This window comes from Trichomycterus rosablanca, chromosome 10, assembly GCF_030014385.1.
Source record: "Trichomycterus rosablanca isolate fTriRos1 chromosome 10, fTriRos1.hap1, whole genome shotgun sequence".
NCBI classification, from domain to species: domain Eukaryota; kingdom Metazoa; phylum Chordata; class Actinopteri; order Siluriformes; family Trichomycteridae; genus Trichomycterus; species Trichomycterus rosablanca.
Genome location: NC_085997.1, coordinates 15,874,748 through 15,889,121, shown reverse-complemented (window position 1 = coordinate 15,889,121; position 14,374 = coordinate 15,874,748). Strand labels below are relative to the sequence as shown.

The 14,374-nt window shown below is 39.0% G+C and overlaps 1 protein-coding gene across 3 annotated transcripts; it reads left to right on the top strand.

The window, feature by feature from the left end:
• Nucleotides 1-1,141: 1,141 nt before the first annotated feature.
• Nucleotides 1,142-13,950, top strand: myoz1b (myozenin 1b). 3 transcript variants are annotated; one of them, XM_063003637.1, is made up of 6 exons: nucleotides 1,142-1,334; nucleotides 4,503-4,599; nucleotides 9,199-9,362; nucleotides 9,809-9,893; nucleotides 9,998-10,166; nucleotides 13,529-13,950. In XM_063003637.1, exons 2-6 carry the CDS (start codon nucleotides 4,512-4,514, stop codon nucleotides 13,761-13,763), a joined length of 741 nt encoding a protein of 246 aa, XP_062859707.1. In that variant the 5' UTR covers nucleotides 1,142-1,334; nucleotides 4,503-4,511; the 3' UTR covers nucleotides 13,764-13,950. The 3 variants fall into 3 exon arrangements, with proteins under 3 accessions (XP_062859707.1, XP_062859709.1, XP_062859706.1); XM_063003639.1 differs by having other exon boundaries at nucleotides 9,995-10,046; XM_063003636.1 differs by having other exon boundaries at nucleotides 9,995-10,166.
• The last annotated feature ends 424 nt before the right edge of the window (nucleotides 13,951-14,374 follow it).

Sequence of the window (14,374 nt, the reverse complement as noted above, 5' to 3'; positions counted from 1 at the left end):
CATGTTTCATCCCACTCTTATATCCTCATGAAAATGCAACATTAAATCTGATTGACATTGAGATGGGACTCTCAGCATAATATACAGTATTTAGCTTTACTGGCCAGGCTGTAAATTGGTGGGATGCAGACATTAAATAAAACGACTCTTCTTCAGGAGCAATAAGTCTAAATAAGACTGCCCATGACACCTGAATATAGAGCCCAGTTTATAAAGATGCTTTGCATTATTCTCAGTGCATTGTACAATCTAGTAAGCACCACCCTCATGTTTTTTATTTATTACTAAATCAACTTTACTGCCTGAGCTATAAGCCAAACTGCTGACTAAAGCAAACATCTATATACTCTATTGACTGAGTCATCAGAATGTATAATTGAGCTTTAGCATAGAGTCATCAGAGTATATTAGCTGAGCTTTAGCATATGGGTATAACACACATACTGTTTCTAAACCCGCAGGGAGACAGACAGCTGTGTCTGGCAGAAAGTTTAGACAGCATGCAACTACAAACCAGCATGCAGAACCTGAGGTGACAGCAGCTGTGCAAAAGCCGGACAGTCAGTAGTAAATCTATAGAAGTCAGTATATCCCTTACAGCAAACTTCAAACTACATATATTTCCATATTATTACTATGCAGAAGAGTAATAGATATATTCTTCTGTAGCCTAGCTTGAAATCTGAAGGAATATGTTTAATATTTATATTATTTTATTCATGTAGACAATTACTTAAGCAATATCCATTTCATTAAAACCAGGAGCATACTGTAACTGTACACTGTTTGTAATTATATTATATGTGAAAATGTCTAGAAACAACAACACCACAACCACAAAGGTATAGCCCACAAGCTATAACAGGATAACGTTCACGTGACATAATAGGACATAATGTGATGTTTAAATGTCCCCATACTCTTGGCCATTTATTCTATCTAAGAGTGTGAATCCAGAAGTAATAATAATGGACTAAGTAATAATGGACTAGGGGCAATTAAACTCTGACTGTCTCTCTCCTGGTGGTGGGGCCTCTCCCAGAACTTCTTGCTCTCCACCATTCTATATTTAGTCCCAAGAAGCATCTGAACCAAAAGTATCCCTCACCATTGCTCTGGCTCTTTACATCGTACTGAGAAAAGCCTCCTCCCAGTACTAAGCCGAACCCCTTCCACCCTAAATTCTGGCCTCATTTAAACTTTTTGGCTTGTAGTAGACAACAGTAACCAAGGCCAGGATTTTAAATAAGCCAAATTATTTTGTAGGAAACTGGTGGAAGTGTGGGAGGTCTGACTGAACCCAATTTTCTTTCTACAGGATTCTCTTTTTACAGGTAAGAGGGCTTCTGTGCCAGGACAGGGATCAGAATACAGTTGATGAGTGCCAAACAAGGTGATAAAAAGTGAAGTTATGTAATAAGCTATAATATGGTGCTTAATCTGCTTCATTGTGTATTCACAATTTGTGTTCTCATAAAATGAGAGCTGGATATACACTTTTAGTTTTAATGTATTGCCTTGTTTTGCTGTTACTCAAAGTTTTGTACAAGTATATTGTATTGAACATGTTCAGGGTTGATATATCTCATTCACTGAGCTTTTCTCAGCTGTAGGGCAGTTTCAACACAGACACCTTTTTTTATTTTATTTTTGGCAGTATTAGAAATAATAACACATGCAGGACAAACAGCATAAACAAAATGTGGAATAAATTTCATGGTGGTGGTGGAAGGTTTTAGATATAATAATGCAATTACATTAAAATAATTTCTATATGTGAAGTCTGAACAAGAGATACCTTTGTGTGTGCTTTTTGTGTAATGCAGTTTTCTGCCATCTATGCCTGTATTAACCTGGCTGTATCAGTAAATTATGAATTGGCATTCTGTAATCTTATGCTGATAATTGTATACATACATTCATGGGCAAAATAAATGAATAAATTAATGTGATACAAATTTTAAAAAATAAAATTGTAATGTCTCTCACCCAGCGCCGAGATTCTGAACTCCTCGGTTCGAAACTTGCCGTTGCCAATGGTCGGCTGGGCGCCATCTGGCGGGCATAATTGGCAATGCCTGCAGCAGATACTAATTGGCCACCTTATCTGCAGGGTGGGGGCCAGACTATGTGTGGGTTGGTGAGTCTTCATACGCTGTGTAAGGACCCTGGTTGGCGGAAGAGACGCATGTGCAGAATGCAGGGGCGAGAAGAGGAGGGCTGTACACGTGTGGGACGAAGCATGTACAGCGACGCGCTCTCCTCGGATGTAATCGGGTATCCCTCAGCAGCGGAAGACAAATTGAGTGCGCTAAATCGGGAGGAAAAATGGGGAGAAAAATGCAAAAAAAAAATTTTTTTATGGTCTCAACAGCAAATATTTGGTCAGAAAATTAGCAGGAAACAAATAAATAAATGAACTAACTTAGTAGGGAATAGTATTTCCCATTAATTTCCCCTTTGATTACTGTGTTTATTGTGAGAGCAAATATTCTCCACAGAGTATGAATCTGGACTCTTTGGGTTTGGCCCTTTTTCGCCCAGGAGTGTACACATATTGGTCATTTTTTGGTCATTGGCCATACAATTGTTCATTGTGGGTATATAATTTCTGACTATAGCTCTGTTACCCCCCTTTAATTCACCTTTTTATAAAAAAAAAGTGTTGTACTGGTATTTGTGTATCAGCAGCATATCTGGGGTCTTTAAATACTGTTTACATTTGATGGCATTGCTGTTAGACACACATACCCTGTTAGCACGTGTAGGTGTACAATTACAAACTGCAACTATTTAGTTGCAACACTGCTGCATCAAATACAATACCAGTACAACATGCATTACCATGCCATTACAATATTGGTGTCATTGCAAGGCTGAGAATAATCCACCACTCAAATAATTTCTGTTTACTGGAGGTCCTTTAGGGGGCCCCTTTAATAGGGTGATAATCCATCAGGGGTCCCCTAATAGATGGGATAGAAAGGTTGGTGACAAAGTGTACAAAACAACAGATGGACCACACATAACTATACATCCAATAAGAGTGCATCTTTTGTGTGCATTACCCCCACCCCCAGCTCAAAAATCAAGTATTGTTTTAATGCCACAGACCATCTAGGTCAAATAAAAAAGATGTTTTAAGGTTATCTGAAACTGTAGTCTTAAACTGTTTCTATGAGCACGACTATGAACTTTAATGGCCTCTCCAGTCAGAGTTGATGTGTTAGAAGCAGGAAAAATTGCCAAATTGTGATGGCTAGATGACTGGGTCAGAGCATCTCCAAAACTGCAGCTCTTGTGGGGTGTTCGTGGTCAGTATCTATTAAAAGTGGTTCAAGGAAGGAACAGTGGTAAACCGGCGACAGGGTCATGGGCGGCCAAGGCTCATTGATGCACGTGGGGAGCGAAGGCTGGTCCGTGTGATCCAATCCAACAGACGAGCTACTGTAGCTCAAATAGCTGAAGAAGTTAATGCTGGTTCTGATAGAAATGTGTCAGAATACACAGTGCATCGCAGTTGCAGGGCTGTTTTGGCAGCAAAAGGGGGACCAACACAATATTAGGAAGGTGGTCATAATGTTATGCATGATCAGTGTATAATATAATGCTAGGTAGTGGGTGGTGGGTAATTTTGTATCTTAATTGAAATTTTTACTGTGTTTGTTAAAATGTTAGGTTTATTTGAAATTAAGTAATGTCTGAATTTAGATCTATTTTTAGAGCGTTTTTAATATTGAGTTAAAAAATTTAATATATATTAAATATAGCACTTTTTAATATTGAAATTACATTTGTATATGAAAGTTACAGTACATTTGTTTAGATAGTAGACCCTACAGTAAGTGCTGATATATTGTGCAGTGTCTGAGGACATTTGAGGAATCTGCTGAGCTGGCCACATTCCACTTGTGGTGGATTGATTTAGTTTGCTCAAACAGAAATACCCTCGCCACGCCAAGAGACATATTACTGCTTCTGTAGTTCTTCTCTTTAAGTACAGGGACTGATATTACACTGTAATGTTCACTGAGAAGAACATTAAAAGGTTGTTTTAAATGATTTTGATTGTTTGAAGTGTTTTTTTTTTCTTTAAATAGAAGGTGTCTTGGTAAAATCGAGACATTTCAGTAATCAGTTATCATACATGCTGCTTACATGTATCCCAAGATATCTGGTGCTGATTGAATTACAGGGTTGCTGCCAAAAATACCCCTTGTCAAAGGCTGTAATGCCGATTTTGCTATCTAGTCAACAAGCTTCGTTTGATTCCCATTATACTGTCATCTAGTTTATTATGGGGTAGAATGGTCGCACATCAGATCCTGATTGTGTGACGACTAACGTGTGATTTCTCCTAGCACTCACAAAACATGTTAGGAGGTGGCACCCTATTCAAAGTGTTTCCAGAATAGGCTAGTAAATCAATGTAATAAGTAACAAAATATCAATTTATAATACGTTATTATTGACATAATATTGTTCTGGTCTTTTCATTCCAGATTGCAGAGATGCCCCTCTCAGGAACTCCAGCTCCTCCCGTCCCGAGGAAAAAACCTTCTAAAATCATCACTGACTTGTCCACCATTACACAGACTGGTCAGTATATCTAAATGCCTCTGATGTATCTTATACACTTGAGTTGCAGTTAATGAACATATGGAAAATATGGTTATTCATGCTCTTATATCTGCTCTTACATCTGTTCAGTGGGTGATAATAAATTTTTTAACTGATATAAGTGTGCCAGATTTAAAATTGGTAATATTTAATTTACTGTAGCATATTCTTTAACAGACAACAAAGCAAATACTGTAGTTAAAATCATGTTAAATAGGGCATATTGGTGAAACGATTAATATATCTTGTGTTTTTAAACTTAAATAATCACTATGTTTAACAAGAGTCACAGAGACTTTCTATTTAACATACTTTTAGCTAAGACAAATACTGATGCAGACTCAACACTTCATGTATAACCCACATACAATGACTATACACTAATAGTATAAAATTAATAGCACTGTATTAGGTCCTGCTATCTGGTTTATATCTGGTATATATTAGTTATTCTCTAAGCTACAAATACAATACAGTTACTGACTTAGTCCGTTTGTCACTCTGAACACTTTGCAACCCCCATGTGCCTCATGTGCCTCTGACCAGATGATGTTTGGTTGGTGGCTCATTCTCAGCACTGCCATGGCAATAATATGTCAATAATATGGTAGTGTATGTTGTACAGCAGTGTTGTTGGCAAGGGTTTTTCAAAAAGTTTCCGCACCTTTTTTACCTCTTTATTAAAGAATTATTAAATAATTTAATTTATTAAAGAATTATTAATCTACATAGTCACGTTCCAGTGCATTTTCCCCAGCATCGTACCAACTTTTTAATGCCATCAGCAAAAAATGTTTGTTTGAACGTGAAGTCACTGATGCACTGCTGCTTTCACATCATCATCACATGAAAATCTTCTTCTCCTTAATTCTTCTTTAAGTGGTATAATACGGTGGAAATCAGATGGCGTAAAATCTGGACTATAAACTCTCCCAGACACAATCAATTACTACTACTCCCACCCTCACCATTTCCAACCAAAATATAAAAGTGCAGAAACTTTTTGAAGATCCCTTGAGTTTAATATATACTGTCTGCATACAAATATATACCATTTGTATTCCTGGGCAAACCAAACCCGAAAAGTCCTAATTCAAACCCTAAAGAACATATTTGTCTCACATGAAACACATACTAACAAGAACTAATAATTTCCTGACCAGTTATTTGCTGTTTAAACCATTAACATACGTGCTTGTTGTAGTGTGAATGTGTTAGTTATAGTACTCAGCATCACTTTTTTTTTTTTAGATCTGCCTCAATTATATATAGTTTAGATTAATCAAGAGGCTGGAAACATTATTCAAGTCCAGGTTGACATGATTTCATCACATAATTAATGCAGATTTGTTATCTGCACATAAATGCAAATGTCCTGTTTTACACCATCACAAATGTGTTTTATTTGATTTAGATCTGTGGACTGGGGAGCCCAGTGAAGTACAACAAACTCATTAATTTATTTATGGAACCAGTTAGGGAGAACTTCTGAAGTGGATACTGTAAGATGCTTTTGTCCTAGCAACAACAATGCAACAGTCAAAAACAATGTTTAATGTAAACATAAACTAAATCTATTAACCATTGTTCATATGAGTTCATGCGTGGTGCTGCTGTCACATGACTCACTGATTTGATAATTACACACATAGGCAGATGTACAGGTGTTCTTTACACACATAGGTAGGTGTACAGGTGTTCTTTATAAGGTGGGTAGTGTTTGATCTAGAATTACCAGTTTGACGAATCCAGTGACCCAGATATTGTCCACTGACAAGTGTTTGTGTGTGTGTGTGTGTGTGTGTAAACAGTCAGTACACCGCTATCCTTTAATGAGCGACCATGTGATATAAGTGTGTGGAGGCTGATTAATGCATGCTCCGACTTCATCTGCCGGCCTCGGAATTCATAATGACCTGTCGGTTTGCTGCTCAAAATAGCTGATATTTCATTGTCAGAATGCAGTTCTCTTTTATCCTCTGTCTACACTGTCAAACTAATTATTACCACCAAGAAAAGTGTGTTCCACAAGGATTTCTGCAGTAATTACTTCTATATTGCATATGCATTTTAAACATTTCTCTATAAATAATCAGAATGTGCTGTACATGTTGTAGTCTCAGTAATAGAGCTGCCAGAACAGATCTTGTAGTACAGTAGTATAACTGTAGTCAAAATTGTCTAAATAATTTAAGTATATCAAAGCGCATGGATTTTTTTTAGTTTAAACAAATACACAAGTTAAATCCATGCATTTTAAAAAGTCATTATAAAACCTGTAATGGTAAAATTCACTTTAATCTTATGCACCGATTTACTGTGAAAAAAAATAAAATATATATATATATACAGTGGGGAAAATAAGTATTTGATCCCCTGCTGATTTTGTAAGTTTACCCACTTACAAAGACTTGAACAGTCTATAATTTTTATGGAAGGTTTATTTTAACAGAGAGAGACAGAATATCAACAAAAAATACAGAAAAAAAACTTTAAATAAAGGTTATAAATTCATTTGTATTTAATTAAGGGAAATAAGTATTTGATCCCCTACCAACCAGCAAGAATTCTGACCCCCACAGACCGGTTATGTGCCCATGAGGCACACAAATTAGTCCTGTCCCTGTATAAAAGACTCCTGTCACAGAATCAGTTTCTTCCGTTCAAATCTCTCGACCACCATGGGCAAGACCAAAGAGCTATCAAAGGACGTCAGGGACAAGATTGTAGACCTGCACAAGGCTGGAATGGGCTACAAGACCATCAGCAAGAAGCTTGGTGAGAAAGAGACCACTGTTGGCACGATCATTCGAAAATGGAAGAAATACAAGATCACAGTCAATCACCCTCACTCTGGAGCTCCATGCAAGATCTCACCTGGTGGGGTAAGAATGATTCTGAGAAAGGTGAGGTCAGTCCAGAATTACACGGGAGGAGCTTGTCAATGATCTCAAGGGAGCTGGGAGCACAGTCACCAAGAAAACCATTAGTAACACACTTCGCCGTAATGGATTGAGATCCTGCATGTACAGGCCCATCTGAAGTTTGCCAATGAACACCTGAATGATTCAGAGAAAGCTTGGGAGAATGTGATATGGTCAGATGAGACCAAAATTGAGCTCTTTGGCATCAACTCCACTCGCCGTGTTTGGAGGCAAAGAAATGCCCGGTGGGGATGGTGTTCTTGGGGTCTTATCCAGCATTTCTCTGCTCCCAGCTCCCTTGAGATCATTGACAAGCTCCTCCCGTGTAATCCTGGACTGACCTCACCTTTCTCAGAATCATTCTTACCCCACAAGGCGAGATCTTGCATGGAGCTCATTTATTTAAAAAAGCACATCCTTGCTTGCAAATCATTTGCAGAACATCACAGTCCTCCGAAGAATGTGGCAGAAGGTCTTGGCAAAAATTTAACAATGTGCATAGACCATGTTATGCCGTGTGCTGTAAAACATGCTACATGGGAATGCTTTACAGCAGGAAAAGGGTGGCACGGTGGCTAAGTGGGTAGCACTGTCGCCTCACAGCAAGAAGGTCCTGGGTTTGATCCCCAGGTGGGTAGTTTGCATGATCTGTGTGGAGTTTGCATGTTCTCCCAGTGTCTGCGTAGGTTTCCTCCGGGAGCTCCGGTTTCCTCCCACAGTCCAAAAGACATGCAAGTGAGGTAAATTAGAGATACAAAACTGTCCATGACCTTGTGTAATGAGTAACTACCGTTCCTGTCATGAATGTAACCAAAAGTGTAAAACATGACGTTAAAATCCTAATAAACACACAAAAAAACAGCAGGAAAAAATAAATAAAACACAGTAAAAATAGATTATTAGTTGTAGTTTATGGGCGAGTTTTGGTCTGTTAGATATGGAAGCACTCTTCCATGCATTAAAATGAATGAAAACAGTAATATAACAGCAAAGATGTACTGTAGTTGTGCACAACCACTAAAACAGCTACATCAGATCCAAAGTCTGGTTGTAAATAACGCAAGTATCACTCAGCACATCACACTTCTCTGTGGTACCAGGTATGGCTTGTCTCCAGGGTTTATAGCTGATATCACACATCAGATAAATAATCTATCTATCTATCTATCTATCTATCTATCTATCTATCTATCTATCTATCTATCTATCTATCTATCTATCTATCTATCTATCTATCTATCTATCTATCTTTCTATCTATCTATATAGTTGACTATAGCAAGGGTATGAATTTCCATCCGTAGGTATCCTCACAGAGTTTCAATAGGGTTTAAGTCAGGGCTTTGGCTAAGCCACTCAAGAACATTCAGAGACTTGCCAAAAAACCACCACTGTTGTTGTGGCTCTATGCTTTGGGTCATTTTTTTTGTTTAAAGGTAAACTTAAACACAACATTTTATCTAGGATGTTCCTACAAGTGCACTTGACATGCAGCAAGTTGCAGCCAGCTTGATGCAATTATATTACAGTAATATAGCTCAATACTTCAAGAGAATGTTTTTACCTTCCCATTGCAGGGCCCTATTTAGGACAAACTGGACTTTATTGAAGTGGAAGATTATGAATTTTAAATTGTTTTTGGTGACATTTTACAGAGGAACAGGAAACAGAAGCGTCTGAACTTGACCTTGGGACCAAGATTAAGACACCCAAGGAAGTCATGCTGGAGGAGCTGTCTCTAATGAAGGGCAAGGGCTCAAAGATGTTCAAGATGAGGCAGCAGAGGGTGGAGAAGTTTATTGTCAGTGCTGAGAATCTGGTAAGCATGAGAGTATATGAGAGAGTTTAAGAGAATAGGAATTCTGCTTGATAGAATTACAAGGTTTGTTTGGTCTAAAATGGATTTTGTGTCTTACGGTAGCAGCATGATGATGCAAAACCTAATTTGAAAATCTTTGCTGTTTATTGTTTATGTAAATTAGCAGCCTGTCCAGACTTGATTTTTAAATAGATATTTCTGTCTGAATTTGTTTGTTTTATTACAATGTATTTTTTCAGATTTTGGGTAGTACAGAAAGAATCAAAACAGCAATTTATTTTTGTTCTTTTTATGATGACATTAGTCAGCTAGCCGACAAACATCATGGCCAGCTTAGACCTTAAGCTCTATGTGCATTCTGTGTTGCATTTCAACATACTGTACAGGTAATGATAGAACATCACAACTTACATTTAAATTGCACATTTTATTCTGGCTGTTGACAGCAAAATCTGCAGAAGCTCGCACCTTCTGTAGGCTGTGAAGTGAAGACTCCACCTAAACCACTGCCTAAACCAGAACCACCAAAAGGTAAATTTCATTCAGTGAATGTAAGGTTTAAAAACTATCCTGTTTGTTCAATAAAAACTTAATGCCACAATTAAAGCTTTGACAAGTATTTATATCATTAGCAGAGGAATCTGATCCTGAAGCAGAGAAGCAGAAGTCAGAGAATGTAAAAACGTACGTATCACCATGGGAACGGGCTATGAAAGATGATGAAGAGCTGAAAGCCACAATGAAGCCACAAATGCCAGGACCTCAAGTGCACAAGGACCTTCCCAAATACAAGAGTTTCAATAAGTAAATATGTGTGACTTTAACACTCTAAGACCCTTAACCCTACTCCCCCCCCCCCCCCTTCTCCAACTGGGCTATAACCACTTTTACTGTTCTGGAAAGGTTTTTCACAAGATTTTGGAGTATGGTTGTTGGAAGTTTTGCCCATTTATTCAAGAGTAAGAATGCACTTGTTAAGTCTATTAGACAGGGAGGCCACATTTGCGGCTGTTAGGTTTACAGGTGATTACTTAGTTCTCAGTGCTTGGTCCATCATGGTTCCTCTATTCTTTCAAGGAGATCAAAAAGAAAGGACACACACATGTCTGTTCTTAATAGAGCATAAAGCATAAAGTATATAAATGAAGGAGAATGTGGGGCGCCCAGGTGGTGCAGCGGGATATTCCGCTAGCACACCAGCGCAGAGATTCTGAACTCCTTGGTTTGAAACTCGGCCATGCCACCGGTCGGCTGGGCACCATCTAGCGGGCATAATTGGCAGTGCCTGCAGCAGACACGTTTCTTCAAAGCGGGGTAATGACCCTGATTAGCAGATAGATAGGCACCTGTGCAGAATGCATGGGTGAGAAAGGGTTCTGCTAAGGGTTGCACGCGGGTCGGAGGACGTGTGAGCAGTAATATACCCACCTCGACTGCAAACAGGGATCCCCCAGCAGTGGAAGACAAATTGACTACATTAGAGAAGAGAGAAAATGGGAGAAAATGCATAAATAAAATAGGAAAAAAAAGTAGAATGTAAGATGAATGTAAAAGCAACCGACATTGCAATTTATCTCAATCTGTTCAGTGGAGCTAGAAATAGAAGGGGCCCTTCCCAAACTGTTACCATATACATTTGGGTGGACTTTTTCTGTAGTGGTTCCTAAAGGGAACATTTCATTAAACTTTGTTTTCTCTCTGCAACCATAAGATGCTTGCCATTTCACAAAGTGAATGTGAAGCATGACTGTAACGTGACTAGCAGAAGGAATGTAAACAAGCCAGCCTTGCTCTTTGTTTTTAATGCTGTTTTCTCACACCTGCTTTGATCAAATTATTCCAGTTGAACTCACTCAGCAGCGGTCTAATGCTCTAGCTCGCCTCACAGTGATCTTGAGCTTTTGGGTTCAAATCTTAGCTAATCTAACTACCTGGCTGGGCATCTAACAGGCACATTTAACTGTGCCTGTGGGGTGTTAGTTGACAGGGTTCCTCATCATTTTTGCAGTACAACATTTGGTGGCGGGTCAAAGGGCCTAATGAGGGGTGGATTAATTCACTGAGAACAGTCTGTCTTTCTATAGGTGATACTGCTTTCTGTGAGGCTCTGGATAGTGAAGAAAGAAGCTGTGATTGTTTGTGACTCTCTTTAGTCAGGGCTTTGGGTGGTGAAAGTGGCAAAGGAAGTTACAATGGGGGTTCGAAAACGACTTGATTGGGAGGAAAAAGAGGGAGATGAAAAAATTGAATAAAAAACTAAACTAGAATATATACTGTATAATATATACATTAAAAATACTGACTAGAACTACAGTAGATACAACCACAGTAGCAAATAATTATTGTTAGGTAAACTCTCAAGTTTTAAACATTAAGTGCTGTTCCATAATATATGCTATGACATCCCAAAATCTAAAATCAACATAAATAAATAATGAGGCAACAGCTGTGGTAGGGCCAGTCCTTCTACTCGGACTATATGCTATTATGCAAGATTCATAGAGGCTTGTATTTCCCCAGTGTGTCCTGATGCCTGATAGTAATAGCCCAGTGCACTATTGGTAATAGCAGAGCATAATTAAGGTAGTGGAAAAAGGGATGGGGTTAGGATGACAAGAGTACAAAGATATATGTAGCAAATATACACACAAGCTAGGCATAACATTAAGACCACTGACAGTTGAAGTGAATAACCCTGATTATCTCTTTATCACAGCACCTGTTAGTGGGTGGGATATATTAGGCAGCAAGGGAACATTTTATCCTCAAAGTTGATGTGTTAGAAGCAGGAAAAATAGGCAAGCGTAAGGATTTGAGCAAGTTTGACAATGGCCAAATTGTGATGGCTAGAAGACTGGGTAAGAGCATCTCCAAAACTGCAGCTCTTGTGTGTCTGGTGTGTCCGGTCTGCAGTGGTCAGTATTTATTAAAAGGGGTCCAAGGAAGGAACAGTGGTAAACCGACGACAGGGTCATGGGCTGCCAAGGCTCATTGATGCACGTGGGGAGCGAAGGCTGGCCAGTGTGGTTCGATCCAACAGACGAGCTACTGTAGCTCAGATTGCTGAAGAAGTTAATGCTGGTTCTGATAAAGAGGTGTCAGAATACACAGTGCATCACAGTTTGTTGCATATGGGGCTGCATAGACGCAGACCAGTCAGGATGGCCATGCTGACCCCTGTTCACTGCCTAAATCATCAACAATGGGCATGTGAGCATCGGAACTGGACCACGGAGCAATGGAAGAAGGTGGCCTGGTCTGATGAATCACATTTTCTTTTAATTACTTGGATGACCGGGTGCGTTTGCGTTGCTTACCTGAGGAACACATGGCACCAGGATGCACTATGGGAAAAAGGCAAGCCGGAGGGGGCAGTGTGATACTTTGGGCAATGTTCTGCTAGGAAACCTTGGTTCCTGCCATCCATGTGGATGTTACTTTGACACGTACCACCTACCTAAGAGTTGTTGCAGGAAACGGTATTCCCTGATGGCTGTGGCCTCTTTCAGCAGGATAATGCACCCTGCCACAAAGCCATGGAGGCCCCACCTCGCAACTTACAGGAGTTAAAGGATCTGCTACTAACATCTTGGTGCCAGATACCACCGCACACCTTCAGGGGTCTAGTGGAGTACATGCCTCAACGGGTCAGGGCTGTTTTGGCAGCAAAGTGGGACCAACACAATATTAGGAAGGTGGTCATAATGTTATGCCTCATCGGTGTACATATGTTAAAATATCTTTTAGAGGTGTAGACATGTCCTTAGGAACTTTTAGTAATTAAAAAACATACCAAACTTAACAAGGATTAGAGCACTCAGGCGGTGCAGCGGGATGACGAATTGACTACGCTAAACTGGGCGAATAGGAAATAAAAAAAACTTAAGGATTTAAACACTTATGTATTCATTATCTGTTTTACCACTGATTCATCCTGTTCAGGCTCATTGTTCTGATTCATCAAGAGAAAACTGGCCTGACTGCATGTGTTTGAACTTTTGGGAGGAAACATGCTGGGTTAACAACTCCTAAATTATGCCATAATAAATAAAAGCATAATCTAGTGAAATCAATGTCAAGTAACTCATGTTTTTCTGTAGCGACAGCTTGATTTTGTCTAACCTCTCCTTATTTCTGTAATCTAGATTCTCCTCTTTATTTTACAGGACAGCTCTGCCCTTTGGTGGATTTGACAAAGCATCTCATTTGCTGACCTTTGAGATTCCTAAGATCAAGGTTGCTTCTGAAGAGCCTGAGCCGCTGTCTATGCTTCAGTGTAACATCAACTCTCGGCCTTCTTTCAATCGTACCCCCATAGGCTGGGTCTGCAGTGAGGAGGCCAGTCAAGTCCTCGTGGATCTGAACATTATCCCTTTTGATGGAGAGACTGAAGATCTCTGAGGACCCTGTTGCACTGTGTATTTATACCTGCTTTACAATATCTGCACATCTGTCAGATTTTTCATTCTTATGAACGCATACCCAGGCATACATAAATACACATATTGCAGGTAAATGATCTGTCCAGTCATATGTGCCCAACTAATAAAGAAGGAACTGCAAAATGTGTAGATTTTGCAAGAAAAAAGAGTTCTCAGTGGTTCTTAACCTTTTCTTGAGAAAGACCTGCTTTTGAGTCTTAAATTTCCCACCCGCTTGAAAACATAGACACACACGCACACATTACAGTTGGCTCCAACAGTATAAGACATTTGTAAGAAAAGTAATTTGTCTATTTCAGAGTTTTCTCATGTTTTCATTACTAATTTATATAATCAACATAGCACTTTGAGTGAAAGGTGGAATATTAAATAAATAAAATAATTTATTTAATAATTTATTAAATAATAATATTAAATTTTTTTTTTTTTTTTTTTTTTTTTTGTATTTTTTTGTATTTTACCCCCTTTTCTCCCACTTTTAACGCATCCAATTTGTACCCGTCAATCATCCTCTCACTAATGCTGGTCCCTGCTCCCGATTGGGGAGGACAAGGCTGCTCCTCGCTCCCT

What these genes read in the sequence shown, in the direction of transcription:
- myoz1b (XM_063003636.1), top strand. Translation starts at nt 4,512, where the DNA reads ATGCCCCTCTCAGGAACTCCAGCTCCTCCCGTCCCGAGGAAAAAACCT. An exon ending in TTGTCAGTGCTGAGAATCTG is followed by an intron (nt 9,363 to 9,808) that starts GTAAGCATGAGA and finishes GGCTGTTGACAG; the next exon opens with CAAAATCTGCAGAAGCTCGC. An exon ending in AAATACAAGAGTTTCAATAA is followed by an intron (nt 10,167 to 13,528) that starts GTAAATATGTGT and finishes TTTATTTTACAG; the next exon opens with GACAGCTCTGCCCTTTGGTG.